This window comes from Platichthys flesus, chromosome 4 (assembly GCF_949316205.1).
Source record: "Platichthys flesus chromosome 4, fPlaFle2.1, whole genome shotgun sequence".
Classification (NCBI taxonomy): Eukaryota; Metazoa; Chordata; class Actinopteri; order Pleuronectiformes; family Pleuronectidae; genus Platichthys; species Platichthys flesus.
In genome coordinates, this window is record NC_084948.1 from 17,276,281 (window position 1) to 17,302,530 (window position 26,250).

Here is a 26,250-nt window from a genome sequence, read left to right on the forward strand (position 1 = left end):
TTTGACATTTTCACTGATTTCTTGGGGAAACATTCACGGATCTTGATGAAAACAATCAGGCATATTTTGGCCAAATAGCTGAGTGTTTCCAATTTGTTGCAGCGTGACTGAAGTTAATGGAGCTGTTGGTGGATGTATGCACTCTAATGACTTCAATTGCAGTGACCTCCTCCAGGGTTGTTTTCATCTGCGTTTGTTTTGGTTTGTTAGCAGGATCACACAAAAGGTCCTGAGCAGATTACAGTTATAAAACTTGGCAGTTAATGATTCATGGATCTTAGCTCTAGCAGAGCACACATGACCTACAACCATCACTGAGATTTAGACACAGTGACTCTTCAAAGGGAAACTATGATACGCCTGTCTTGATGATGATGCCGGTATGAATTGATTATTAGCACAAGCTCCCCGATGACGAGGTTATAATAACATTCACACAGACAGAATCTATTTGCTATGAGGTAATTTGCTGTTCAGTGTGTTAAAGCAGTAGGTTTTTAATGTCTGGATTGTTTTGGACTCCAATCTATGCCGGAAATACTGATGGTACAAGAGGTCTATTTTATCCCCCATGATAATAAAAAATATGGATTAGACTACATATTAGTTGAGGCATGTCCTAAGATAATTGGCTTGTGTGGGACAAACAGGTCACATGCTAGGTTCCCATGAAGGGTGGTTGCTTGTGACAAATAAAGGTCATCCTTTCCAAATCCTTTCCAAACTCCCTGTTAAGCACCATAAAAGAGTCACTTTGTGCCTGAAACTTTGTTTTTATATGAAGTGGTCACATAAGGACAACGCTGTGTGATCCAGGTGGAGATAAAAAGATATTCAAAGGTTGTGCATTTTCTTTAATGCAGTATGGAAAAAGAAAACATTAAGTTATCTTACATCCAAAAGGAGCAAAGGCCTTTGTTTTATGAATTTGTCTTCACCTGTCACAACAACAGAAGCTGTAAAGAAGAAACCGATAAGGAAATATAAGTAATAGTCCTCTGCTGCATATTTTTTCTCAGCAACAGGCATATTTATGGCCAAGTGAGGCTGAAATTCTCTATTTGGGATCATACTTTCTCAGACACTAAGTTTGAGTAAGATAGACGACTTCAGAGGGCAGGAAAAAGAGAGCAGCAGTGGAAGGAGAGGACCGACACAGAGAAGCAGAGAGTTTGTGATGCACAACCCACAAGAAATCCATCATGTCCATACATCCTCTAACTGGTGTTTCCTCACCCAGACTCCCTCCATCCCTCTGCAGACCCTCGGCCCAGTCCAGCAGCATCTCCAGCCTGGTCTGTAACTGGAGATGGCCTTGCAGGCTCCGCCCCCAGGCCTGCTGGAGCTCCTTGGCCGCGGTGAGGAGATGATCTTGTCGACCGCTCCCTCTCTCGCTGCCTGGATGAGGCTGCAGATCCTGCAAGTTTCCCTCTGAACCCCACTCCTCAGAAAGTGGCTTCAGGATATCCAGTACTCTGAACATTGCTGTGAGAACCTGATGGAGAAATCTTTGCTGGTTTGACTGGTATAACAAGATCACTTTTTTTTATGACAGAATATTTTGATTTTGATTTAATGTAAATTTAACCAGGCGGTCTTATCATGGTACTTATTCTACAATGCTGAGACTTAGGAGGCAGCATAAAAATGTATACTTTTAAATAGCAACAACATAAATTCCCGTCCCATGTCCCAAAAAATAAAATGAATAAACTCTATCAAGCAAAACTGCATGAACATTGTGATTTTCCAAAAGCCAAATATCAAGAGAACGTTTATATGCTATAGCCTATATATTTACAGATGAGGTGTAGAATCAATTACCTTGCAGTCTAGTAAACTTTGGTGTCCTCCTGCATTAGGGAACAGTTGCCCAGCCCTTATGTTGGCCCCTCTCACTCTCACCATACGCCCACTCAGAGGTTCTATGAAGGACTCAGCCAGCAGGACTCCCCCTACTGGCAGCACAGCTCCTACACAGTCATACAGAACAAGGTTAGCTCATAATAACTCATGCAGGATAAACTGGTGTCTCACCAGCTGCACTGACCTGTCACTGGATCCAGACTGACCCCGACTGTGAGCACAACGTTCCCCGTCCTGGGTTCCAGCATGGGATAACCGATCTGTATGGGCTGAGGCAGGCGGGTGATGGGGCAGACCTGCACCCCTCCAAGTGGGTAGACCAGTCCTGTCTCAGGGTGGATTGTCACAGCCAGTATGGGCACTGGGACCCCAGTTTCTGGTTCGGCCATGGGAGCTCCGAGCTGCAATCTCTGGCCCGGTCTGAGGCCCCTGAGGTGGGTGCTGATCAGAGGCTGCTCTGAGTGGAAGGAGGTCGGGTAAGGGATGAAAGGAAGGAGAGGACTGTCCCACTTCCTGTTGTCACCTGGGATAAAGAGTGATAAAGAGTTTTATAAAAAGAGCTCCGCCGGTGTCCTGCTATGTCATCAATTTAAGCTATATTACTCTTACGCTGTCATGTGTCATCAATCTGAGTGATCTTTAAATGCATGCTTTTAGTTAAGCTGCATGTCAAACTGCCTCCCTTATACTGCAGCCCAGCTTGGGTCCATTCACTTTTACTAGTCTTTCTGCTGACACCAAAACACTGTGCTTCACGTAAAGCATATCAGCTGATTAACTGCCCAAAATCTTCTGTTTTCTGTCAAATATGGGAATTTGCTTTTAACTGGGTTGGAAAGGTTTCGATTTCATAATCGACTGCTTGCTCTTCACTCTGAGCACTGCCTTCCTTCACTGCGCAAAAAAGCGTCATGTCACCTGCACACGAGCCAGTCGTGAACACCAGCGTGGAGCTCGCAGGATCGTAGGCCACATTGCCTGTGATTGGCATCACTCGGCCGGTGTGTGGGTGGAGGAAGTAGTCAGGTGGCACCGCTGTGGCGTGGCAGCTGCTCAGCATCATATGTGTGTGAGCGTCTGGTCTGATGAGGCCTGTGACTGGATCACAGTGAAGAGCCCGGCAGACACGCAGGGATCCATCAGGCCCTGGAGTGAGGCAGCGGGAGAGGGTCACTGTTAGTGCTCGTCACACTGTTAACTATCAGGATGAAGATTTGAAGCTGTTCTGATCGAGGTTTGAGAACAGTCACGTTCTGGACGTGCAGTGTTTCCTGCTGAGATTTTTCTTGAAGTGGAAAATCATTAATGAAGCAGCAGAGGATATTTGTGGGATAGCTTTAAATAAGTGGTCATTATAATTCATAAGATTATTGTAATGGGAAATAAAAATGGTGTTACCTTGAATGAGAGCATTTCTTTTTAATACACAATATCAGTTCAGATATTTCTCTATCCTGTATTGTAATAACTGGCAGATAAACTTAGACTGATAGGCTAATCACAGGACTTGAACGTTATGTATTGACTTTTATGGAGGTGAGGTAAAACTAAGAAACATTTGGTGTACCTGTATATCCCCAGATGAAAATAATAATAATTTAAGATTTGTACAAAACCACTTATATACCCCAAATAAACTATAGCAATATAATATAGTAATATAAATAAATAAAAAACAGTATTCAGATATTTGTGAAGTAAAATGAAATAAAATTGAGGCATCCATGCGTAATTTCCATGTATTAAATGTAATTGTAACTTTCTTTAACATATTTCCTTTCTTTTTTCTGTCGGCTCTTGTTGCAGTTCATACTTTGACCAGTAGATGGTGTCGTTTCTCTAAGATTCTAGGTTTGGAACACATGGTTGATTTAACTCAGTGCTGCTGATGGGCTCACCAAAGATCTGGTCCTTGTTCAGCACGGTTCCAGAGTCAGGACAAATCAGCTTGGCCCCTGGACCGTCACCCAGTAACTCCCAGGCCCCCTGACGCTGGCACTCTGCAGACACCAGCTCTCCCATCTCCTCCACCAGGGCTGTGAGTCTCTGCATCCAACTGAGGGTGAGAAACCAGAGGCTGAGCATGTGAGAGGGAGCGTTCACTCTGTGACCGTTTGAAAAGGACAAACCGAAGCTTTACTTCTGCTGGTGTAGTTCGCTGGCCGGCGGATTGCTGTTGTAAACCTTTGACAGTAATCGGGTGCACTGTCTTACGTGAGCTGTAAACACACTGTGGACTCTCTGCTGGGCCTGTTGCTCTTGTCTCAGAACCTGAGGGGAAACAACAAAGCCTGATGTTACTCTCCCACTCAATATAAAGATACAAAGATAAAACGATTGAAAAACAAGAAATTCATTTTGAAAATCTATTAATCCAAATGTTAAACGTTTCCCTGTTAAAGGTTCTAAACTGTAGTATCTCCTGCTACATTGTCCTATATGAAATGGAACTGCATACCTTTGTGTTTTCTTGGGTTTTAGTGACAACCTGTTGTCTAAATGATGAATCAATTCATTCAGAAGACAATCTCTTCAAACAGATCCTGCATGTGACTATGCAATTTGTAATCAGATGATAACCGATGGGTTCTGACAATGTCCAGAACATAACTTACTGATTAATAATTGTTATTTGCTGCCCGGTCTAAGACACAAGGTTTCTCTTTATATTTCACTATTGATATATTTATTATTTTTGGGATAAAGCTTATAGTTAGAGTCAGTTCAGTTGAGCCCTGAATCCTCCTTTAGTTATGCTGCTATAGGCCGAGATGACTGGGGGAACTCCCATCAAGTATTTAAGGGATAGTTCACCGAAAAACAAAAATTCTATCATTATCTACTTACTACCATGCCAATCGTATAGGATCTGGGTGCAACGCTCTTTACCCCTAAAACTCAAAAAGTTGTTTTTTGGACTCAAACACTTCACCCACCCTTCCATCTGCATAGTGGTGAGTAGATTATGAGTGAATTTGTCATTTTTCAGTGAACTATCCTTTTAAGCACTTCCCTCTATTCTTTTGTAAAGTCAAAATGTTATGATGTCAAGCATCTTGGGATAAAGAGAAGTGATTAACCTGTAGCTGACTGTCGAGCAGCGTCCTCAGCTGTGAGGCCAGAGTCTTCCGTCGCACTGCCTCCCTCTCCACCTCCCTCCTCATCCTCTCATAACCCCCACCCGGCCTCTCCTCTAAGATCAGGCGTGGGTGAAGCAGCTGCAGTTTCTCGAGCACTCCCTTGTAGAGCTCCTTTACCTTGATATAGACACATATAAGGAAACTGAATGACTATCACACAAACATCATATGATAGTAATCAGATCACACATCTCACTCCCACACCCAGCTCAGCCATCACGCACTAAAACAACACAAACGAGATATCAGCGTCCGTGGGATAACGCAACAGTGCAAGATGCGCCATCTCCACTTACATCTCTACCACCTCAGCTGTCCGGAGGGCTGTAACAACAACCTCTATACAGGCGAACAGCTTGATGGTACAAACAGGAAGGAGGCCAGAGAAAGAGGCGTGTGACTGAAAACAGAGGCATTCCAGCTGCGCCATCCAATCTGTTTCACGAGACTCAAACTTTATGGAACTTTGTGTTGGATCAATGCACATGGGAAACTGAATTGACAAACCATGAAGGTACTATATGAAGTGCATGTGAGTTTCCCTCCTTGGCTGTAAATGGATGAACCGAGTTACAGTATCTACTTTCAAATGGTTCCAACAAGGGCCAGGGTCTCTGTGTGGAGTTTGCACGTTCTCCCCGGGTTTGCGGTGGTTTTCTCTGGGTACTCCTGCTTCCTCACACAAGCCAAAGACACGCAGATTGGTGTTGGGTTAATTGAAGACTTTAAAATGGATGATGAGTGTGTATGGTGTGTTTGTCAATGTCGGCCCGTCAACCTGTCCAGGATGCACCCCGCCTCTTACTCTATGTCAGCGGGGATTGCCTCCAGCCAGGGGCGGACTGGCCATCGGGAATTCCGGGGACATCCCCGGTGGGCCGATGGCCGAAAATATAAATCCAACGGCCCATCACTATGATGTACCGGCCCACGCCAATCATCGCATCAACCCTAGAATGGTTGAAACAGCGGCACAAGCGTAATTTTCTCCAAGAGCTATACCTATCTATTCGCACTGACTGCTTTTATACTGCTACTCGCAATCGGTCTTCACACTCATGGTGACTATTTTTCGATTTTTTTTTAAGTGTCTTTTAATATGTGTTTTACAGACTTCGGAAGTCCAAAGTAAGAAAAGATCTCCACCTTATTAATAAACACCTCTAAATTGGTTCTTACACAGCCGAAGTGTAGAGAATTTGGATTTGCATACATACACGCAACGCGGCACCCAGTTATACGCATGCGCACCGCCGTGTATTGAGTGGGCCGGTCTGACAGAAACTCCCGGGCCACTTTTTTCCCCCAGTCCGCCCCTGCCTCCAGCTCCCCCAGTTTACGTCTCATGATCAAAAGACATCATAGAAAATGCTGCTTCAGAGCTTGAAGGTAATGAAGAAGAACGCGTCATTCTCTTAACGTGTGTGTTTATGTTGCGTGTTAACAGAGAGCTGCTGACCTCAGTGGTGAGCTGCCCCAGACTTGCAGTGACAGACAGGCTCTGTGTGAGCAGGAGGCTGTAGAAGGTGCTGCTGCTGAAAGCCTCCAGATCCACCTGGTGCTCATAATCCCAGAACTCCCCAAGCGTGTCCCCACAGACTGTTGTTACAAGAGAGGGAAACACAAAGAGAAAGACACTCAAGAATAAACAGATAACACATGTAAAGTCGAAGATTCTCTCTCTCTCGAAGTGAACTTTGAAGCACATGCAGGCTGAGGAAGACCAGTAGACCTGAGCTATGTGGATCCATGTTTTGGTCCAACAGTTTAGAGAAGGTCCTCTTTCTCTCTGCCAGGCTTTGACAAATACCAACAGATGAGATGACATCACTCGTGTTTAAGCTTCTTTACACTGGCTCCCAGGATTGATTACAAAATGTTACTGTTTACTTCTAAGACACTTCATTGTTCCATCTTATACACTATGTGACCTGTTCATACCCTATACTGTTGCGTGCCATGCGATCCTCCGGCAGAGGCCTATGATCTTTCCCAGACAGACTGAAAAACTAAAGGTGACAGAGGACTCCTCTGCTCGAGGAAATCAGGTCGGATGACCGAGTTCAATCTTTAAAGTTCCTTCTAAAGACATAATTCCAACAGAGAGTTTTCTCTGATTACCTCTGCCAAGGATTATGCAAAAACTACAGATGCGATTTCTATGAAAGTTTGTTGAGAGTTGGAACGTGACCCAAGGAGGGAATCTATTACATTTTGGAGCTGATATGGGTAAACAGGTGGATCCAGGATGTTTAGAGGTATATGCTCTCTTACTGTCCCTATAATTAACATTTCTTTGTCATTGTCATTTTACCTTGATAACCATTTTATAGTATAGAAGTATTTGTTTTATTTGTTTATTTGTGAAGCACTTTGAAATTTGAATTTTGAGAAGTGCTCTATAGATAAAGATTTTATTTTATACAGTATAAACTAGAGTTATCTCCTTGTTTTGTTTTTTTGGACAAATCTTTTGTCGGCAGGAGATTTTTGGGCTTCAGGACTTATCTCCTATTACAATCAAAATATTAATATTTGATACTAGTTCGAATACTTGACAGATTCCCTGATAAAGACCTAGACTCTCCAGATGATTTCTGAAGTGATTTCCTCAGTTATGTGACATTTGGACTGTTGTCATTTTCACTGTAAGTCGGGGCACATGATATGAGGCCTCTGATTAGTAATTGGATGATAGGTGGGAGTAGTCACTGTCAGTGTTACATAAGAAGCCGCCACTGTCTTTAAACATCAACACAGTGTCAGTGTGTTACTGTGTGTATGTGTGTGTCTGTGTGTGTGTGAGAGTAATGGGTGCACGCTGCAGGGGCTGCAGGTTGACGTGGTGCAGATAGTGTTTTATGTAAGTTATGTAACCGTTGGCCTTGAGACTTTCAATAAGCAGAGCTCACGTGTTTGTGTGTGATATCCAGGGTTACAGTGTTGCACCTGCTTGAATGGAGTCTTGTGTCACTCTGGCTTGTTGGTTGCGGTGAATCTTCCTGAGTGAGATCAACCTTGAACCCTTCGATGAGTAATCATCCATGTGGTAGGCCAACTGCAGCAAGCGATACCGCGCTCTGATTGGTTTCTTCTCGGGCCATCCGTACTCTCGAAACAGGATCTGCACGCGGGATGGATTTGTGAATGTGTTGTACTCAGTGTGTGTAGTGGCAGCGTGTGTTTGTGTATCTTCACTGACCAGGACTGTAACACACAAACAGAGGATGACCACAGCTCCAAACAGCAAACCTCCAGTCGCCAACCAATCTGGTCGAAGTAACAGGTTGCGCCTGCGACTGATTCCCACCCTGGTCACATGACGGGGGATGGTGGGGAAGAAGGGCCCAGGCTCGTAACACTGGGCCCCTGCAGGCATAACTCGTACATACTGAGAAAGAGCAAAATGAAGGAAAAGTTTATTTACAATATTGGTTGATATTTATAATTTAATCTCTGTAAACATATGTGATTGTGATTATTTCACATGTAAATGAGGAATATATCAATGAGATGTTATCGATTCATATTTTTCTAAGAAACCATTGTTGTAAAAAGAAGAAAAATCAGGCTCTTGTGTTCTTTAGACAGAGCGCGCAGTCAGAAAAATAAATCTGAAAGGTAAATGAGCAAAATTAAATGAAAAGCACAATCAAAAACAATAGGGAAATCTATTTTCATGTCATTTTGAGCCAGAGTCTATGTAGCAATCATGGAATGAAAGTTTTGTATCAATGTCCCCACAATTCACATTCTAGTCTGGTCCATTTACCATCCACTGACATGGAGGAGATTAGGTTTACAACCTATACTGCCTTCGCTTTAAGGGCACTGCGCATTCCACATTTATTTTAAAGGAACACTGCTTATATTATTTTGGATGTAGTTACCATGTGTTTGTGCTGGTGGCTGCTCAGAGTGAAAACATAAACACCAGGCTGGTTAAAGACCACTGAGAAGAAGCTGGGAGGAGTCCAGGACAGAGTCAGCTCCTCTTTCAGCTGCCTGAACGCACCCCAGTCAAAGCCACTGTTGGTGTTGTACAGGCTGTCCCTGAAACACACCAGGTGTAAGGAAGGAGGGCGGGTGTAGAAAACTAAATAACACAGATTCATAACAGACAAAATGTTCATGAGGAGCTCCAGCACTGACTCACAGATCATACAGAGGATAGTGGCCCGTGTCCACAGTAAACAGGATAATGTTGCCCAACTGGAGGCACGTTGTTGGGTTCAGAACTCCAGTAACTCCTCTCACTTCTTCCTTCACGTCTCTCTTGTTTACCCTTGTCCTGCTGGAATTCATTTCTCCTCCTGTGGTGTCCTCCTGCAGAAAGTCATCCTCTAAATGTCAAATGTATGAGACCTTCATTAATGCAGTCATTATTTGTCAGTTTGCATTGATTCACACGTTCCTGATTGTTTTGTGTTTTAATGATGAGACAATGTGACAAACCGGACGAGCTGCTGGGGTCCCGCTGGGTGCTGACAGGAAACAGGCGCTGAACTTCCTCTGGGAGGCCACTGAGGAGGCCGAGGAATCCTGCGTCTGCAGAGTGACAGGACGTACAAGGAGAATGACAAAGAAATCAATGGCAGTAAATAATAAAGCCACTGAGTGTGTTCACTTGTGTGTGTGTGTGTGTGTGCATGTGTGAGTGTGCGTCTCTCCACCTGTCGTCAGAACAATGTAGACAGGACGCAGGGAGTCGAGACGGCTGTTGCACTGCAGAGTCCCCTGGTAGTCCCACTGTTTGAAGGCCGTCTGCAGAACGTTGCCTGAGACGGCCGACACCTGCACCTGAACAATAACAGTGTTTAGAATTTATAGGTCACTGCTACATCACCAACACTTTCACTGCTGCTGCAATAAAGACGACACTCTGCCAAGGTTTTGAGCTGCTTTGTCAGCATTGTCCAGGCAGCTCCCTCTATTCATTATGTTTATACTGAGACCGTTTCAGTGGGAGTCATTCATAGAATCAGTTTAATGTGAATGTGCCATTCCTCCTTCCTTCCTTCCTTCCTTCCTTCCTTCCTTCCTTCCTTCCTTCCTTCCTTCCTTCCTTCCTTCCTTTATTTGTTCATGTAATTGTTCGTTCCATCCTACTTTCCTTCCTTCCTTCCTTCCTTCCTTCCTTCCTTCCTTCCTTCCTTCCTTTATATGTCTTGTAATTGTTCGTTCCATCCTACTTTCCTTCCTTCCTCCCTCCCACCCTCCCTTCCTTCTCTGTTTGCTTGTCTCCTTCCTCCTTACTTTTGGTCCTTTGTCCTTTTTGGTTTGTGAATTTGTTCACTCTTTTTTTCCTTCCTACTTCAATTCATTATTTCGTTCATTTGTTCATTCATTCCTCTCCTCCTTCCTTCCTTCCTTCCTTCCTTCCTTCCTTCCTTTCTTTCTTTCTTCCTTCGACACTTAATTTCTTCTTATGTTTCTTATTTCTTTTCTTATTTCTTATTTTTGTTGCATTTTTCATTCCTTTGTTTGCTTCCTCATTTTGCTTCTATTATCTCTTCCTTCAGTGATTTATTTCTGACTTTGACTTCCATTTTTTATTGATCCCTTTATTTGTCCAAGATACAATAATTTACGGGTGTTTTTCTTTTCAATATCTTTCCTTTTATGACTAAATGTAGGATATGTGGTGTTACATGTGTGTTGATGTAGATCTGGATGTGCTGACCTTGCTGTCATAGCTCCACACCAGCTCCATATCTCCGCTGGACTGGCACCGGAGCTGCAGCTCAGTGGCCGGCCTGCTCCTGCACAGGCCACCGCATGCAGCTCGTCCAGGAGGCTCTCTGCAAACACACAGACCCAGCTCGCCATCGTAGCCCTGGTAGTCCTCTGCAGACGGACACACCTGCAGTAAGGGAGTAAATAGTAACTAACCAGTGCAGAGCAATTATCAGCAAAAGTTTTTTTTTAAGCAACTCAGATTATTTGTTAAACTAGGCAAATACCATTTTTTTCTTTGCTTGGACTAGATTGATATGAAACTGGCAGTTTTATCAGAGGTTCCTCAGTTTGAGTCGGTAACTGGGTGAAAGGTTCTTGAACCAAAGGCTACTTTGCAGGACAGGGACACAGTGAAGGCAGTGACGACCTTGTTATTCGGTCACAGAGGCAGTTTCTGGTCAATATTAAAGGTTCAGTGAGATTTAGGTCAAAGGGATCTATCAGCAGAAATGAATATAAAATTGTCCTCATGATGTTTTCACTGCTTTTCGATCATCTAAATTGTACAAATTATTGTTTTCTTTATCCTTGAATGAGCCCTTTATTTTTAAATACTTTATATTTACTTTCGGGAGCAGGTCCCCTGTAGGGAGGCCGCAATGTTTGTTGCAATCGACAAAATTGGACAAACTAAAAATCTTCTGAGTTTTTATGACACCTGAAGGCTTCCACAGGTTCTCTTCCGGAGGGGGTGAGGTGAAGGGTATTCAGCTGCAACATGCAACTTTACCACTAGATGTCACTACATTCTACACATTGAAGAAAGGACAACTGTCAAGTTATTGTTGAAAAGGTCAAAGACATGTAGGTTGTGCTCATTTCCTCCTTTTTGTATATTTACCTTGTCATTGATGTCAGGTTTTCTTTTCCCTTTGTTTATTCATTATTTAGCAGAAGAACACAAAACTTGGTGGAAGGATAGGCTGAGTCAGAGAATAATCTAGGACTTTTTTTTGCGTTCTTTTTATCATTGCATTTTCCTTGATTCCTCAGAAAATGATTAATGAATCATGATGGGAAAAACAATCTGAAACATTTAAGGTACAGATATTTATGAGTGTGTGAAATTGGTTGAATTTAAAAGTACTGTTGGTCCAAGGGCGGAGATGTGAGCTGTTGTCTTATGCAAAACACAATTCAGTTTGCAATTTAATTAGCGTCTCATTCAAACGGGATGAGTTTCTTGTCATGTGTCGGTCAGTGTCAGCTACCTTTGCTCCACTTTTCACATACACCACGCGGAGTGTACTTTTTGTGTGTGATGTGATTGCGTAAAGACTAACCTGCTGTCTGCAATGAAGTGACCACTGGTGTCTGTTCAGGCAGTCTCCATACTGCGTGCGTGTTTTTCCGTCTCTGCAGACATTGTACATTTTGTGTACACACGCTCCTCTATTGTTAGTGGGCTGGTAGCCAATGGTGCATTGACATCGTCCATCACTCGTCTACAGAGAAAGGCAGCAGGGTTCAGATACTGTTGGTTTAAGATACGTACGGGTCACACTAAGTCGTTATCTAATTTTGGTCATTCATTCACCCATTCTATCAAACCACATCGTATTCCTTCCTTCCTTCCTTTAGTCATTCATTTATTCATTCATTCATTCTTCTTTCTATTCATAGCTTTTTCATTCACTTCCTTCACTGATTCTTTCATGTGTTTTCCCTCCTGCCTCTCTTTCATCACTCATTCCTTTGCCAATCGTTCTCACACCAACACTCGTGCAACAAAATCTCACTCTCTTCTTGATGAGCTGATGAGTGGAGGACTCGGGAAAGTGGAAGATGAGACGCTGCTCTCAGGTAACCTAATCTCCGGCTCTTTCAGCTTATAGTTACAGATTGTACTGTCTAGAGTTACTGACAGTGAGGACTCTGGACTTAAAGGCGAGACACAAAAAACAATTATGGGGTTTGAAAAATGTGAGTTATTCGTTGGGTTTATAGAATAAAGGAGGAGCTCACAGGACAAATAAGGAAGTGGGTCACTGGTGGTGCTGAATAAGAACTACACAATCACATAAGCACACCACAGAGTACTACTGGTCAATGCTACTATCATGTGAAGACACCGTCACCTGAAAACTCTGTCCCTCCCCTGGGCAGATGCAGGTGTCCTGTCCAGAGAGAGGCTGCTGAGCCACAGGACCACACAGCAGGGAGGTGGACAAGCCGGGTCTAGGACAGTAGTGGTGAGGGGGACACTGCAGACAGCTGTCTACAGACACAGCATCAGCAGTCGGCCCGTAGGTTCCCTTAGGACAGGGGAGGGCTGTGGAGCTCTCCATTGGGCAGTAGAAACCTAACAGAAACAATAGGGGGTGCATCCTGATGGTGGTGACACATCCCATCTCCCCATGACACAATGATTTGTTTTGCAATGTTTTTAAAGCAAAGTGATTCAAACCAAGACAAGACAAATATAACATTTAAACATAGGTCAGTGTTAAAAGAGCTACCTGAAATGATAGAAACCACATTAAAATTCATTTGACGTGTAGGCTACTTTTTAATTTGGTCCATTCACCATCAACTAAGATGGAGGAGGCGGGATTTCTGACCTTTACCACAGCCAGCCACCAGATGGTGATAGAGATGGTTTGGCTTCACTTTTGGGGATCTGTCACATCTTTATATACAGTCTGTTATGCAGCACAACACATCAGTAGTCCTTTCAAAAGGTGGCCATTCACCATTTGATAGCTTTCAAAAACTAGACAGTATTTGATTTTCTCTTATGGCTCACCAGTCAATTGTGAAGCACTTTGAACTGTGCTAACCTTATGGAAGGGGCTATACAAATACAAATTGATTGATTCAATTCCAAAGGCTTCGCTCAAATGCTTACAGTATAAGTCAATAGCTGATGGAGTGTAATCGTTAGTATAACCTCCACGGGTCAAATCTACACCCTTTTGAAAGCAGGGGGATATATGCAGGGTATTTTGGTCATGATATACTTTATATATGAAACATTATAAAAATCTGTCTACCTGGCTTGCAGGGCCTCTCCTGGTTATGTTGACTGTAGTTGTTTCCATGAGTCAGAGTTTGCAGGGCAGAAGCAAACATCCACCACCAGCACCTGGAACTGTTGCATCTGCAAGTCCTTTGCATTATTATGATTGTCCACCTGCTGAAGTTCAGGGCAGGTGCGCGAGACACGGAGTTCTATGTCAGATTCAAGGAGAAATTATATCGTTCTTCATCCAGGATCTGTTAACAGCCTCTTGCCAGGGGGCCTGGCTTTGTTTGGCCATAGCCAAGAAAGTGTGAATGATGCTGAATCGAATCAAGTACCTTGATAAACCTTCTCCTGTCCCGCTGTAGTTGTGTACACATAACCTGATGTGCCTCTAACATCCAGGCCTGTTAGTCTGCACAACCTTCAATGGCGCGCTGAATGATTTATGAGGCCTGCGAGGTAAGGTGACAGTGACAGGGAGCGGGACTGGCCACTGGTGAAGAGCAGCAGTGAAAGCAGAGGGTATGGTCGCCTGGTGCTGCCGGGTCCCATTACAGCGTTTGTTCTTCTCAATCCTACCATGAAACTGATTAATGATTTGTCTTCCAGTGTATATCAACACAGCTTTGCTTGAGAGGAGGCTATCTGGACTGTGTGCGTCACACACACAGAGACTGCTGAGTTCACAGCTCAGATAGCTGCTCTGATACAGTCCCCGTGTTCATGTGAGGCATACCTGCAACTTTCCAGTTCACTTGTGAATTAACCAATTTGGTGAAGACACACTGAATACTATAACTGTTGTGCATTTGTGTTTCCTTGCTCATTCCAGCTTGCAATCCTGTAGAAAGCAAAATTAACTATGGCCGAGGATTGAGGGGCCCACAACTGTGAGCGGCTCTGACCCATAAAAATGCATTTGTATGCATTTACATATAATTATAAATATGTGGTTATTATCTTCAGCGATACATTGAAATGAATGATGAAGATTTAAAATGTTTTGAGACACATCCAGTCATGCCCATCAAGAGTTAAACTTATATCTTGTACAGTGCACATTTTTATCAAAGTCTTCTGTAAGCACACACAGTATGTTATGTATGTGAAGTGTTCAACTGTCGAGCATTTACCGTCTCTGTTTTTATGTAATAATAATAATAACTTTATTTTGTAGCACTCATGTAAAAAAGGTTACAAAGGGCTTCTCAGAAACAAAAATACATTACAAAAAAAGATGCACAGTAACCAATGACTCACTGGACACTGTTATTGTATTGAAATGAAAGTTGGACTTTGGCTAACTTGTATAGCCTACATATTTCATCATGGTAGCCATGAACTATGATCCTGCATTGACGACTGGCAGCTTACCTAACCAAAGAGGGTTCAACTTTCACACACATATCCATGTCATTGGTTGGAGAAAAAAAGGTCCACATTTATAAATGTAAAACAGCATAATTAGATTGATATAACATCTTTTATGAATTAAAATTATATAAGAAGAAGATTGGAATTAGACAGCTGGTGTATAACCAGATATGGGATTTGATAATTACTCAAGTAAATACAATAGCATGCACTCAAATATGTACCCTAACTTTTCATGTAAATTGTTATTCCTGGTTGTTGTTTTTTTGTGAAAAACACAAGGTTTATAGAATCAACAGTGTTTGACCATGGCTGGTTGGACCTGTTTTGCTCTGACAGCACAAACACTGTGTAAACTGTTGATTGTCAAGCATCCAAAACAAGCAATGACAATCAAAGCTGGATGAGATGATCTAAGACTGAATACATTGAATTCTTGCACAATTCAAACCCCACTTCACATCTTGCACAATGTAATAAATAGCCACAGCAGTGACCAAGTGACGCAACTATAAAAAAAAAAGAAATTGGATTTTTGTGGTGCCGGGAAAAGTGGGGCTTTGACGGTGAAAGGCCAGCAATCCAAATGCCAAATGTCTTATCTGACATTGTGAGCACACAAACTTGGACATGTTGAACTCTTCTGGATCGCTCGAAAAAAACGTAACTGCATTTCTTGTGCAGTAAGAAAAAGGTCTGAGTAGGCTGCAGCTGTTATCTCTTAAATAAGTATTCTCTTCTATTTGCAGCATTTTTTTTTTTTTTACTGTTGGTCTATGACACTCGTTATCACTGTACTTTATCTTAAAGTGGTGTATTACTAATGACATGTCCTTTAATCAGTAAAAACAATGCTGTTACATTTTACGAGTGTACAGCAGTCTGTGTGTGTATGTGTGTGTTGTGTCCTGTCATCACTGTGACCCTCCACGTGTTGACTGTTGACACAGGCAGAGTTTGGGCAGCCGCTCTGATAACAAGGACCTTTATAAGTCAGACGAGAGGAGACGTCTCCCTGCAGATCTCTGATTGTCAGTTGCCGACCAGACACTCGCTCACATATAGATCTTCTCGTCTGTGGCTGACAAGGGATTTTTAGGTTTCCAGTACCTTGTTCCTTCTAGTGGGAAAATTCTTGTGTATTTCTCTCCATAGACATATAAAAATGCATCGAAAAGCTGTGATCTTCGCCCTGTCTTTCTTGACAATTTCAGGTATATATTACTTCACAAATGTTATTTAATATGCTTTATTTTTAAGTGATTTTTTTTTTTTAAATGGCTTATTCTTTGTTTATAGCGTACCCACTGCACCGTGACACCAGGGAAGCAACCTGGACTGATTCAAAAGCAAACCAGGCTCATGGCAAGACAGACCTCACAAAGGATGTGGAGTAAGTTGACCATGTGTAGCGTTTAAAATTCTGAAGTGAATGTCGGACATCTTTATAAAGGAGTGTTTCTCTCTGTCTTTACAAAGTAACCTCTACAAAAGTCACCTGGACAGCAGCAGCCTTTACAACAAGGAGGATGATCACAACACAAACCCTATGGTAGAAGAGATGCAGCGCAAACTTATCATGGAGTCAGAACGTCTGCGTACTCGTCTGCGCCAGGAGCTGGCCGAGCTGCAGGTCAGGTTGTCCCCATCTCCAGCCCGCCTCAGCTCCACCCTGGCCAGCCTCAGGGAGCTCTTGGCGCCCCTCAGCCAGCAGCTTCAGAGCTCCCTCAGTAGCATCACCCAAGAGCTGTGCGGCCAGCTGAGCCTCTACCTGCAGGACCTGGATACAGCAGATGCCCGGGCAGAGGTCCAGGCAGAGACAGGCAGTGCGGCTCGCCACCAGGAGACCTTCCACTGGATGACACAAGCCCTGGACGGCAGCAGTTCCAAGCTGGCCAACGTCATCACTGACTTCCATAGTAATACTGCAGGGGTGATTGAACGTTTCACAGAGATCAGTGCTAACGAGGAGGACGCAGCCAGGTCAGACGTCTGGCAGGTGGTGAGCTCCAGGCTTGGACAGGAAGTGAGTTCACTGAGGGTGGAGACCCAGAACATGGCGGGGGCTCTGAAAGTAGGGCTCGCCGCTCTGCTGGAAACCTCAGTACCTTCTGAAGCTGAAGTGACAGCGAGTGTGGAGCGGTTCTGCCGGAAGGCTGCCTCACTGAGCCAAGTGTTTCAGATCCAGATGGAGAAGTTGTTTCAGGAGCCGGAGGAGCAGAGAGCCTCCAGCCTGTCTCCCTTCTCTTCCTCCTCTTCGTCCACGCAGCCTGCAGGTTCTCTGCAGGAGGACTTTTCAGTTAAACTCTCAGCTCTGATCCACGACATTCTGCACTCAGTGTAGAGACAGTCCCCTGAGCATTATTATTTAAATATGACTTAACATATGATTTTTTTTTAGTTGCCACTGTAACAGCCAAGTAAGTAGCATGTAAATATTTTTGAATGTATGGATGTGATTGATGTATATGTTTCATTTTGTATTTGAAGGAGTGTGTCATGTGTGTTTACTGTACCATGTGAGAAGATGCTGCCTGTTGAGAGTAAAGTTATTGCTGATATAAATTACAAGCTGTTATCTTTTTAATAAAAAAAATCAGCCACAGAGTGTCAAACCAACTGTGAATAAACTTTATTTTAAATCTGCAGCGATTATCTATTTCATCATCAATTTTGCAAGTAAGCAATGAAGTAAAAATCCTGACACTTATAAAGTTGTAGAAAAAACTCAAAGATATTATCAAAACTATACTTTTGTAAAATATCAAAATAACTGTTCTTCCCTTGTAAAGTTTAAGGTTTTTATGCAAATTTCAGGCTAAACTCTTCTTTCATTATGAGTGAACAACTATTGAATTTAGATGACTATAAAAAGAAATATTATACAAAATACCTGAGTCATAAATTGTTTTGCATATTTATCTGACGAGAACAAGTGGTTATTACTGAAAAATCACAATCAGCGCTTTATGAGGTTTGAGGTGAAAAGGAGACAATTTGCCGCTCGATCTGTCAATCAAAGGCACGGAATCCTCCCGCCCAGTAAAACTTCTTCAGGACAAACCAGCCGCCCAGAACCAGCAGGGCAGCAGCCGCTGAGCCAAACACCACCCCGACCGCCAGGCCCGTCATGTCCACGGCCTCCTTCTCTGGTGCCAAGTCATTACCTGATGCAGACAGGGTGGGAGAATGGAGAGTCAACCATATCTTTCAATGATGGCTTATTTCTGGATGTATGATGTGAATCAAGTGTACTCACTGTAGGCCGCTGCATATGGCCTGCCTTGGGTGAGGGAAGAGGAGAGAGTCATGGGAAACGTTTATCTTGGTGCTGTTTTTCAATAATCGTAGAATATCTTTAAATAACACATAATATATATAAAGAGCTCATACTTTCTGCAGCAGTGTAAAGAGGTCCGACTGAAAGAGTGGCTGATTCTCTGCTTTCTTCACCGAAAGGAGTCACAGACCTTTTTCTTCTGGTGTTGCAGGCCTGAAAAACAACAAGCTATGTTTAACACAATGGTTTTCCAATGTAAATTTTAAGTTTTAAGTAATCCATCCATCCATCCACTATCTATACCGCTCATCCTTTGAGGGTTGAGGGAGCTGGAGCCGAGATTTCTAGTCTTGATATCACTCAAGCGCTTTCCCGTACCTTTTGCCATTAAACCATTCACACGCATTCTATGTGCAGCACTTTCTCTATCACACATCACAGCAGAGAGGTCAGGGGCAATTTGGGGTTCAGAGTCTTGCCCAAGGACACTTCAGCCAGGCATTAAATCACTGTTAATCAGGTTATTGGATGGCCCGCTCTACCTTCTGAGCCATAGCCGCTGGGTCAACATGCAACACAAACAACCATTCTCACTCAGCTTTGAGTTTCCAATCAAGCCAAGCACAGCATGCATGTCTTTGGGCATGCATGCAAGATTTTAGGGGTCAGAGTTCAAATCCCGACATGCTCGCCCCCCCCAACACACACACATACAGGGAGAGCATGTCGGGATTTGAACTCTGACCCCTAAAATCTCAAAATAAAAATAATAAATAGTTTCAACTTACAGACACCAGCTCTTGACATTTGTTGGGCTCACAGAGTCTCAGTATGCAGTGCAGATAGCTGCTGGACTTTTCCTGGTCACGGTGCTGTACGAAGCGGAAAGCCTCAAAGTCGAACCTGGCGACCATGGAAAGGCCATTGCTTGTCACCTTTGACCTCTGGTCCACTGAACAGCTGGTGGAGGGAAGAGTTATTTAGTTTATATGTCAAAACAGCCGTCCCAAAGCCGTATTTGTACTGAAGGTGTGTACTTCTGTACCCGACAAAGAAGTTGTGCTGCTCGTTGAGCGACATGTTGTAAGTAGTGGGAGTGCTGAAGCAGTGATCCAATAGGACATGGAAACTGAAAACAGGACAGTGATGTACAATGATGTACACTGTGCTCGATTTGACATCAATATTTGTTTTCTGATAAACTCTTTGACCAGCAGCATCCCCTCATCCAAATGGACTTCACTTACTTTCCTGTGAGGTTGACGGCCTTGACCTCCACATAGATCCTGGAACGCAGCTGGAGACCTGCTGAAGGCAACACTAACGGGTGGAGGTAGTCTGAGTCCTGGAGGAAATAAGTTGTACAGTGTAACCAATGAAGACACACAGCTCTTTAATGTATAAGTTGAAATCAGCTTGTCTACTTACATTAAAAACAGCCATTTTCAATGCATTAATGAACGTTCCATTGTTATCTTTGGTCGCCACCGAGACAGAGGAGCTGGAAATTCATGGAAAAGGTGAAAATGGCATTTAAGATCTTCTTGTCTAAACACTCGCACAAAGTACTTGTTCCTATAATTACTCACGCCACAATTTTTGTGTTGTTGATGAGGTACTCCAGCGGGTAGCTGCAGGAGAAGTGATAGTAGAGGTCAGTGGAGTAGCTGATCAGCCCCAGGTCAGATCTGGGTGTGTCAATGAAGCCTGTGATGACAACTGCCTGGATGTTTTGGAAGCTGGCAAAGGGGCCTGTGGGATCCGGGGTCTGGTCCACAATCTGAACGAGACGGAAAAAAGACACAAGCATCACGTGGGTTTATTATACGGAGCCAAAAACATCTGTGTGGCGTCATTTTCCTCATTCATCTCTGTCAGCATCATATAGCGTCTTCCTGACCTGCAGAGACTGGCGACAGGAGTTATCCAGACTGTGGTTGACAGGGAGAAGGTATCGGATGACTGGGGGGGCCACGCTGGTGTCGACGGAGCCCATGCAAGCCATGTTGTTGTGGGCCCCGTTCAGAGCCAGGTTTGTGGTGTTGAAGCCGGCCCACTGAGCCGTGCACAGGTTGATCTCCAGGGTGATCATGTTGGTTCCACAGTCGACCATCAAGTCTGAGTTGTCTGTGAAAGAGACAGAGAAATCGAGGAGATTTAAAGAGTAGAAACCCTTTGCTATCATTCAACAGCTGAGATGAAATGAGATTTAAAAAAATCTAAATAAAGAAAGTCATTGTTGATTATACGTTGCTGTTTTGATAACTTTATGCTGATTGTGATATAAATTGACTCTGAGAATGTACATCTCCATTGGTTTGTCCTCATAGATATATTTGATGAATTTGTGCAGGATGTTAATATTCAGCAAATGATCACACACACTGAAAATCCTCGTCAACCCACCTGGTGTCCTCTCATACTCGGAGGAGCAGTTGTAGAGACACAGAGCAGGATGCAGGAGTGCCACCAGCAGAGGGAGACACAGATAAAGAGCCATGCTGATTCTACTGAGTCCTGTATTCATATTGAGAAAACAACAACATCAACAGTAAAAAACAATGACATTACACTAAAATATAATTTATAAGTTAAGTTAAAGCAAATGCACCAAAATACTGATGATTACTTAGGGGGAAATAAACATGATTTGGTGAATGCATGATTTTCTACTATTCAGCATCAAGTTGTGTTTTGCAAGTTGCTGTTTTGCAAAGCTGATATAGTTGATCTTTCAATTTTTACGCAAATCCATGAAATAATGTGCTTTAAAATCAGCACATTATTTTAGACCTGAGGAGTGACTTACCTTGCTGGCACCTGAGGAGTTCTTTGTTACATCATGTCATGCAATGTGTCTTATATACTGTTAGACAATCTCAAGACACATAAAACCATAGAGGTGGAACTCTCAAGTTTTCCCTGTAGCTAAATATAGACACCCACACACACACAAACACACACACACAAATACGCACACACATACACACACAATTACTCACTCCTCCATTAGACAGCAGCAGCTCCTGGCAAGGGTTCGATGTCAAATCTTTACCTTTTTAATGTATCAGTGGGCTTTGGCACAGACCTTGACGGTTACTCATAACTTCAGTCTCACATTTATTTTATTTAAAATAACTATCATTAAAGATGGTTGAGGCTAAAAAGCAGCAAACTTGAAATTTATGTTTATATTTATTGAATAAACATTTTGCACATTGATGTCAGACACTGTCTTTTCTCAATGGTCTTGTTTATATTGTCACACCTTGTAAAGTGGGTTAGGCCCTATGAGACTAATTGTATTTTGTGAATATAGGCCATATGTTTAGAAATAAGATTTTTACTTGATTTAAAGCTGTGCAGGTCCTTGATAATCTTGAGTAAAAAATGTGAGTAAAACAATCAGAGAAAGAGGGTTGACGGTTTATATGCTAATTCTGATGCCACTGTATTAACCACCACTTTTATCCAACGCCCTGTGATTCAGACCAAATGAATTTCAAATCATTCTTCAAAACCAAACCCTTAAAAACGGGTATTCAGTCTAATACCAGATGTGTATTTGTGTGCGTTGCATTGACTAGTGAAGTCATGTCTCGAACGCGATCCCCCTTGAATAGATGAAAGGTGATCATGCTGGCCACAAGCTATGAAGCACCCAGCAAACCAGGGGAAACCTTTGTTCATTTCCCTTGCATGACAAACTTCCCCTCTATTTTCTCTGCATGGCGGCATCACAGGTAGTCTACATAGCTAAAGGCCACGACTGTTACCACTCAACTGAGATGTCCCCATTGTCCCTCAGAGCTGCGGAAAGAAAAGGAGCGTCAGTGATGCTCTCAAATGCCTGTGGTGAGAGAGGACATTTGTCACACTATCCAAGAATATGATCTTTTCAATCCTGACATGCATCTGAGGATTTAAGCAGGGCGCCTGTTTGGAACATGCTGTTGGCCTTTTTTTACTCTTGCAATCACGGCCATTTTGTTTTCCGGTTATCCTATTTCTCTGCAGGGACAGAGATAATTGGAAGTTATGTAAGAGTGGCTGGACATGATGTTCATATGTCCACCGGTCGATGGATCAGAATGAACATCAAATAACCCTTTAATAATCCTGTTAACCGTTGGTAGCACATAAAATACATATGTTGCATTTATAAAACGTGAATGTTTTCACTCCCCCAATGAAAATCATTTACCTGCAGTCATAGGGATTTTAAAATACAAACACAAATGGGTTCCTTTAAGTGGTGACAAAATGTCCTGATAAGCGAGAGAAAGTTTTAATATTTACCTCCAAATGGTAGGTTATATTTTCATCTGTGTTAGTTTTTTGATAGTTAGCAAGATTATGCAAAAAAACTACTTGACCCATTACAAAATTTGGTAGGATGTGGTGTAGGTCTGGATGGAAATGTGTTACATTTTTTGCTGATCCTTAGTCTTCATTTCTACTGATTTCAAAGGGGATATTTAATGGATCTTGATTACAACAATCTCTCAATATCTATGAGTGTGTGCAATTTGGTGAAGTTTCATTGAATTTAAGGGCTCTGTTGGTCCTGGGCGGCGGTATGCGGTCCACTCAGTGCCTTTCTAGATTTGAAATGCACTGTCATGAATCTAAAAACATGGCAGGTATTTCTGATATGCATGGTTGTGATTGGATAGCATTTAGCACATGATGGCTACATAGTACATCCATGATATACATTACTCATCGAGTCACCATTTAGGAGATAATTGAAGATATTACTATTATTATCATGACCGTGTCCTGTGCCATATAATGATCAGAAAAATCTTTACTGGTTCCTTTCATGAGCTACTGACACACAATGACATTAGAAAACAATGAAGACAAGGCCCAGGGGAGGACACAGATTAAGTATTGGAGGAAAGAGGATACACTGGGAAGCTGGTGAGGAGACAGAACTGTACTCTGGGCATGTACAGTCAACCAGATCATCAGCTAATGAGCCTTCAGGTTGTGAAGATCTCATAAACTCAGTGGTAAATATGTTTCATGCAACAAATTCAAAGAAGTTTTTGTCTGTTCCGTACAAGAAACTATTTGCATACTAGTTTCAGTATTTGAATTTGTGCAGCAGTTATATTCTTGCTCAACACATTTAAATAACCTTTGCTGATAATATATGAAACTATATCAGTTTCTGTATTATTAAAGAAAAAACATTCAGATGCTTAATTAAAAGTGCCGGCAATTTTGTTAAATAAAACCTTATTTTTAGCAAAAGTTGCTTGGAAAAATCTAATATTAAGTTTTAAAAGCAAAAGTACTCATACAGAACAATGTCCAGTTTATCTGATACATATCACTTTGGCTTTTTCACTTGCATCCTCATTGCTATTATTCCTGTGCTGACCCATTCCTCTTGTCCATCCCTTCTCATTTTGCAGTTGACCATTCGTTAACTCACATATAATAAATACAACTTGAACATCAACCTGAACTACATGTGTCAATGGGGCTAGGCCCCTTGAAACATGTTTTTCAAGTCTTAATATCTACAGATTCCTGTAAGTTCACTGTAGTACAGTAAAAGCACAATATTTCCCACTGAATTATAATTGAGTAGAAGAATAGGGCAACATAAAGCGGAGGAACTGATATAGATTATATTACATCAGAGTTATATTAAGTACAGTCCTTGTTTCATGAGTCGTTTGGTGTCATCTGCTGGACAAACTCAGACCAGGCGCAGTTCTCTCAGTGTAATAGACTCGTGATTCACAAAGCAAGAGACACCACTTCCCCTGCAGTGAACACAAGCACAGTCAAAGCCTTTGTATGTTGTGGTTTCAATAAAAAAAGGCATCAATTCTAATGAAAATTAGTTTCTTCGGAGTAAACTATGACACAAAATCCTGCACCTCGTGCCACTGAATGGATCAATGCTGCATCATCAACTGCTCAAAGGATCCTGATTTTACTCAATAATGCTCTTATTGTCTGACATTTTAAATTAAATGACCACATATTCCATAGCAGATAAATATGACAAAGCGGGGTTAAAGGAGATCCTTTATTATCCCTATGCCAACACTATGTTACACTTGCTCTGTGTCTTCCCTAATCGTGGGGGAGATGTGTTTATATGTTGAAAGGGATGTAAAAAGTCTGCAGCATTTTATAAACATTTTCAAATGCTTATGCAACATTACAAGATCCGTTATAACAGAACAGCTGTATAAACAGGCCAGCATTAAAATCCTTCTGTGAAATGATCTGTGGTGCACTTCTGTTTGTCGCACACACAATCTCTGAGCCTGTTGCCCTGCAATAAAGATACTGATGATAGGATAAAAGTTCAACAAGGGCAGTGTTCTGAACACACACAGTCACACCTCCTCATCACATGACAGACGTCTGCGTGCACCGTGCAATAATCAAATTAATTATGGAGGCTTTCCAAAGGAAAAAAAATCATTCAAGGTTACAGATGACAAGCTTCCAGAGGCGCCGTCTAACAACTAGACATCTGCACGACAAACACACTTATGTTACCACTGGAGACAGAAGCAGACAACAGAGCTACACACAGAGAAAACCCCACAACAGCCTGTCTTCTCTCAGCTCCCCGGAGAGGAGCGGGTGTTCGTTACTCTGCTTCCAAGGTCATCTGTTGACAGCTGTTGTCAAAATCATGCAACACAAGAGAAGGATAAACTGCAGATTAAAGCAACACCATGTTTCTTTTTTTTTACTGTAAAACAGCAGCTTCAAACGGTGATGCCTTCATTCCCACTCATCACCCTGATAGTCGCTCCCTCAATTGTTAGAATTATTCCCGGAAAGTTCAAGTGCAATGTTGAACTGTTGATCGGTTAAAAGGACTCCGAGGGTCATTAAAAATTCAGCGTGTGTTTCCAACATTCAGCCAGGAAACATTTGAAAAAAGAAGAATTCCAAACAGAGTTTGGTGAAGATGGCAACGCAGCAGCTCTCTGAAAAACCTGTAATCGCTCACACATGGAGCCCAGACAGATCATCTCATCCTTCCTGCAAATCTCCATCAAACATTTAACCCATCATCACCATCATATTTAGTTTACATGAAATATTTTTATTATTTTTGCGACACACTTTCTTTTGATCTTCCTCATTATTTTTCTATATTTATACAAATGTTGCCATTTTACTTTAAATTGTTCAATGTTTTGATGTGTGTTTTTAACTGGGAGGTGTGTGAGGTGGTAGTTCACTAGTCTGGTAGTTGTGTACATGTTAGGTTGTGTCCTCACATCTTTTTGTTGTCACCACTCTCTTTTTGTTGGTTGGTTGGTTGTTGGTCGCCTGGTCAGCCGGTTGTTGGTCTGTCAGTTTTTGTTGTGTTGGTTGGTTGGTTGGTTGGTCGGTCGGTTGTTGGTCTGTCGGTTGTCGGTTGTTGTTTGGTTGCCTGGTTGCCTGGTTGGTTGGTCGGCCGGTTGTCGGTCAGTTATTGGTCGGCTGGTTGATTGGTTAGTTGTTTGTTTATTTTGCAGCAGGATTATACAAAACCTACTGGAAGTGTATGAAATTCGGTTTTGGTTAGTGTCTAAATCTCTTTGAAAGTATTTCATTGAAACCTTTACATCAGTTTGGTGGAGACTTCATGTTTTCTTTAAAAAGGGGTTAGCTACGTTGTTATTTGAACCAAATTCAGTACTGGAACAATGATCAATAAACTTACCACATGAATAACACAGACACAGTTAATATTACAATCTACCTCATTTAATACGAATGAAGCCCTCCTTGCATTCAAACACAGTTGTACTTCCACAGCACTTTTAACAGCCCTGGAGTGCTGCGGTCATTATATTCTAAGGCAACAACAACAACAAACAGAACTTTTACTTAACCGCAAGTGAAGCGGG

The 26,250-nt window shown here is 42.4% G+C and overlaps 3 protein-coding genes and 1 long non-coding RNA gene across 11 annotated transcripts in view; 2 read left to right on the forward strand and 2 right to left on the reverse strand.

The window, feature by feature from the left end:
- The window catches only part of LOC133952233 (uncharacterized), a 71,288-nt gene extending 69,910 nt beyond the window's left edge, over positions 1 to 1,378 (forward strand). The window contains exon 3 of the long non-coding RNA XR_009920527.1: positions 1,241 to 1,378. This is a non-coding gene — a long non-coding RNA (uncharacterized LOC133952233). The remainder of the gene's footprint in view (positions 1 to 1,240) is intronic.
- Positions 1 to 14,273, reverse strand: part of si:dkey-103g5.4 (uncharacterized) — a 28,513-nt gene extending 14,240 nt beyond the window's left edge. For 3 of the 8 annotated variants that reach the window (XM_062386589.1, XM_062386588.1, XM_062386592.1), the window contains exons 1-18: positions 13,739 to 14,272; positions 12,824 to 13,047; positions 12,029 to 12,190; positions 10,690 to 10,869; positions 9,680 to 9,806; positions 9,462 to 9,554; positions 9,163 to 9,349; positions 8,897 to 9,059; positions 8,209 to 8,397; positions 7,956 to 8,130; positions 6,466 to 6,605; positions 4,947 to 5,123; positions 4,007 to 4,137; positions 3,765 to 3,922; positions 2,785 to 3,012; positions 2,051 to 2,389; positions 1,825 to 1,973; positions 1,237 to 1,495 (exon numbers count right to left, since the gene is read on the reverse strand). In XM_062386589.1, the coding sequence (XP_062242573.1) occupies positions 1,237 to 1,495; positions 1,825 to 1,973; positions 2,051 to 2,389; positions 2,785 to 3,012; positions 3,765 to 3,922; positions 4,007 to 4,137; positions 4,947 to 5,123; positions 6,466 to 6,605; positions 7,956 to 8,130; positions 8,209 to 8,397; positions 8,897 to 9,059; positions 9,163 to 9,349; positions 9,462 to 9,554; positions 9,680 to 9,806; positions 10,690 to 10,869; positions 12,029 to 12,190; positions 12,824 to 13,047; positions 13,739 to 13,862 (3,205 nt within the window). In that variant the 5' untranslated portion in view covers positions 13,863 to 14,272. The other 5 variants (XM_062386591.1, XM_062386590.1, XM_062386587.1 and 2 more) reach the window with 4 other exon arrangements.
- A 1,805-nt stretch (positions 14,274 to 16,078) lies between these two features.
- On the forward strand, positions 16,079 to 17,689 carry zgc:162608 (uncharacterized protein LOC100037332 homolog). Its single transcript, XM_062386599.1, has 3 exons — positions 16,079 to 16,298; positions 16,384 to 16,477; positions 16,564 to 17,689. Exons 1-3 carry the CDS (start codon positions 16,250 to 16,252, stop codon positions 17,426 to 17,428), a joined length of 1,008 nt encoding a protein of 335 aa, XP_062242583.1. The 5' UTR covers positions 16,079 to 16,249; the 3' UTR covers positions 17,429 to 17,689.
- A 12-nt stretch (positions 17,690 to 17,701) lies between these two features.
- On the reverse strand, positions 17,702 to 20,864 carry LOC133952231 (zona pellucida-like domain-containing protein 1). Its single transcript, XM_062386598.1, has 10 exons — positions 20,771 to 20,864; positions 20,265 to 20,491; positions 19,954 to 20,144; positions 19,793 to 19,865; positions 19,612 to 19,709; positions 19,410 to 19,493; positions 19,153 to 19,324; positions 18,478 to 18,577; positions 18,344 to 18,367; positions 17,702 to 18,251 (listed from the first exon to the last, which is right to left on the reverse strand). The coding sequence occupies exons 1-10, from the start codon at positions 20,862 to 20,864 to the stop codon at positions 18,097 to 18,099; spliced, it is 1,218 nt and encodes a 405-aa protein (XP_062242582.1). The 3' UTR covers positions 17,702 to 18,096.
- Positions 20,865 to 26,250: the final 5,386 nt, after the last annotated feature.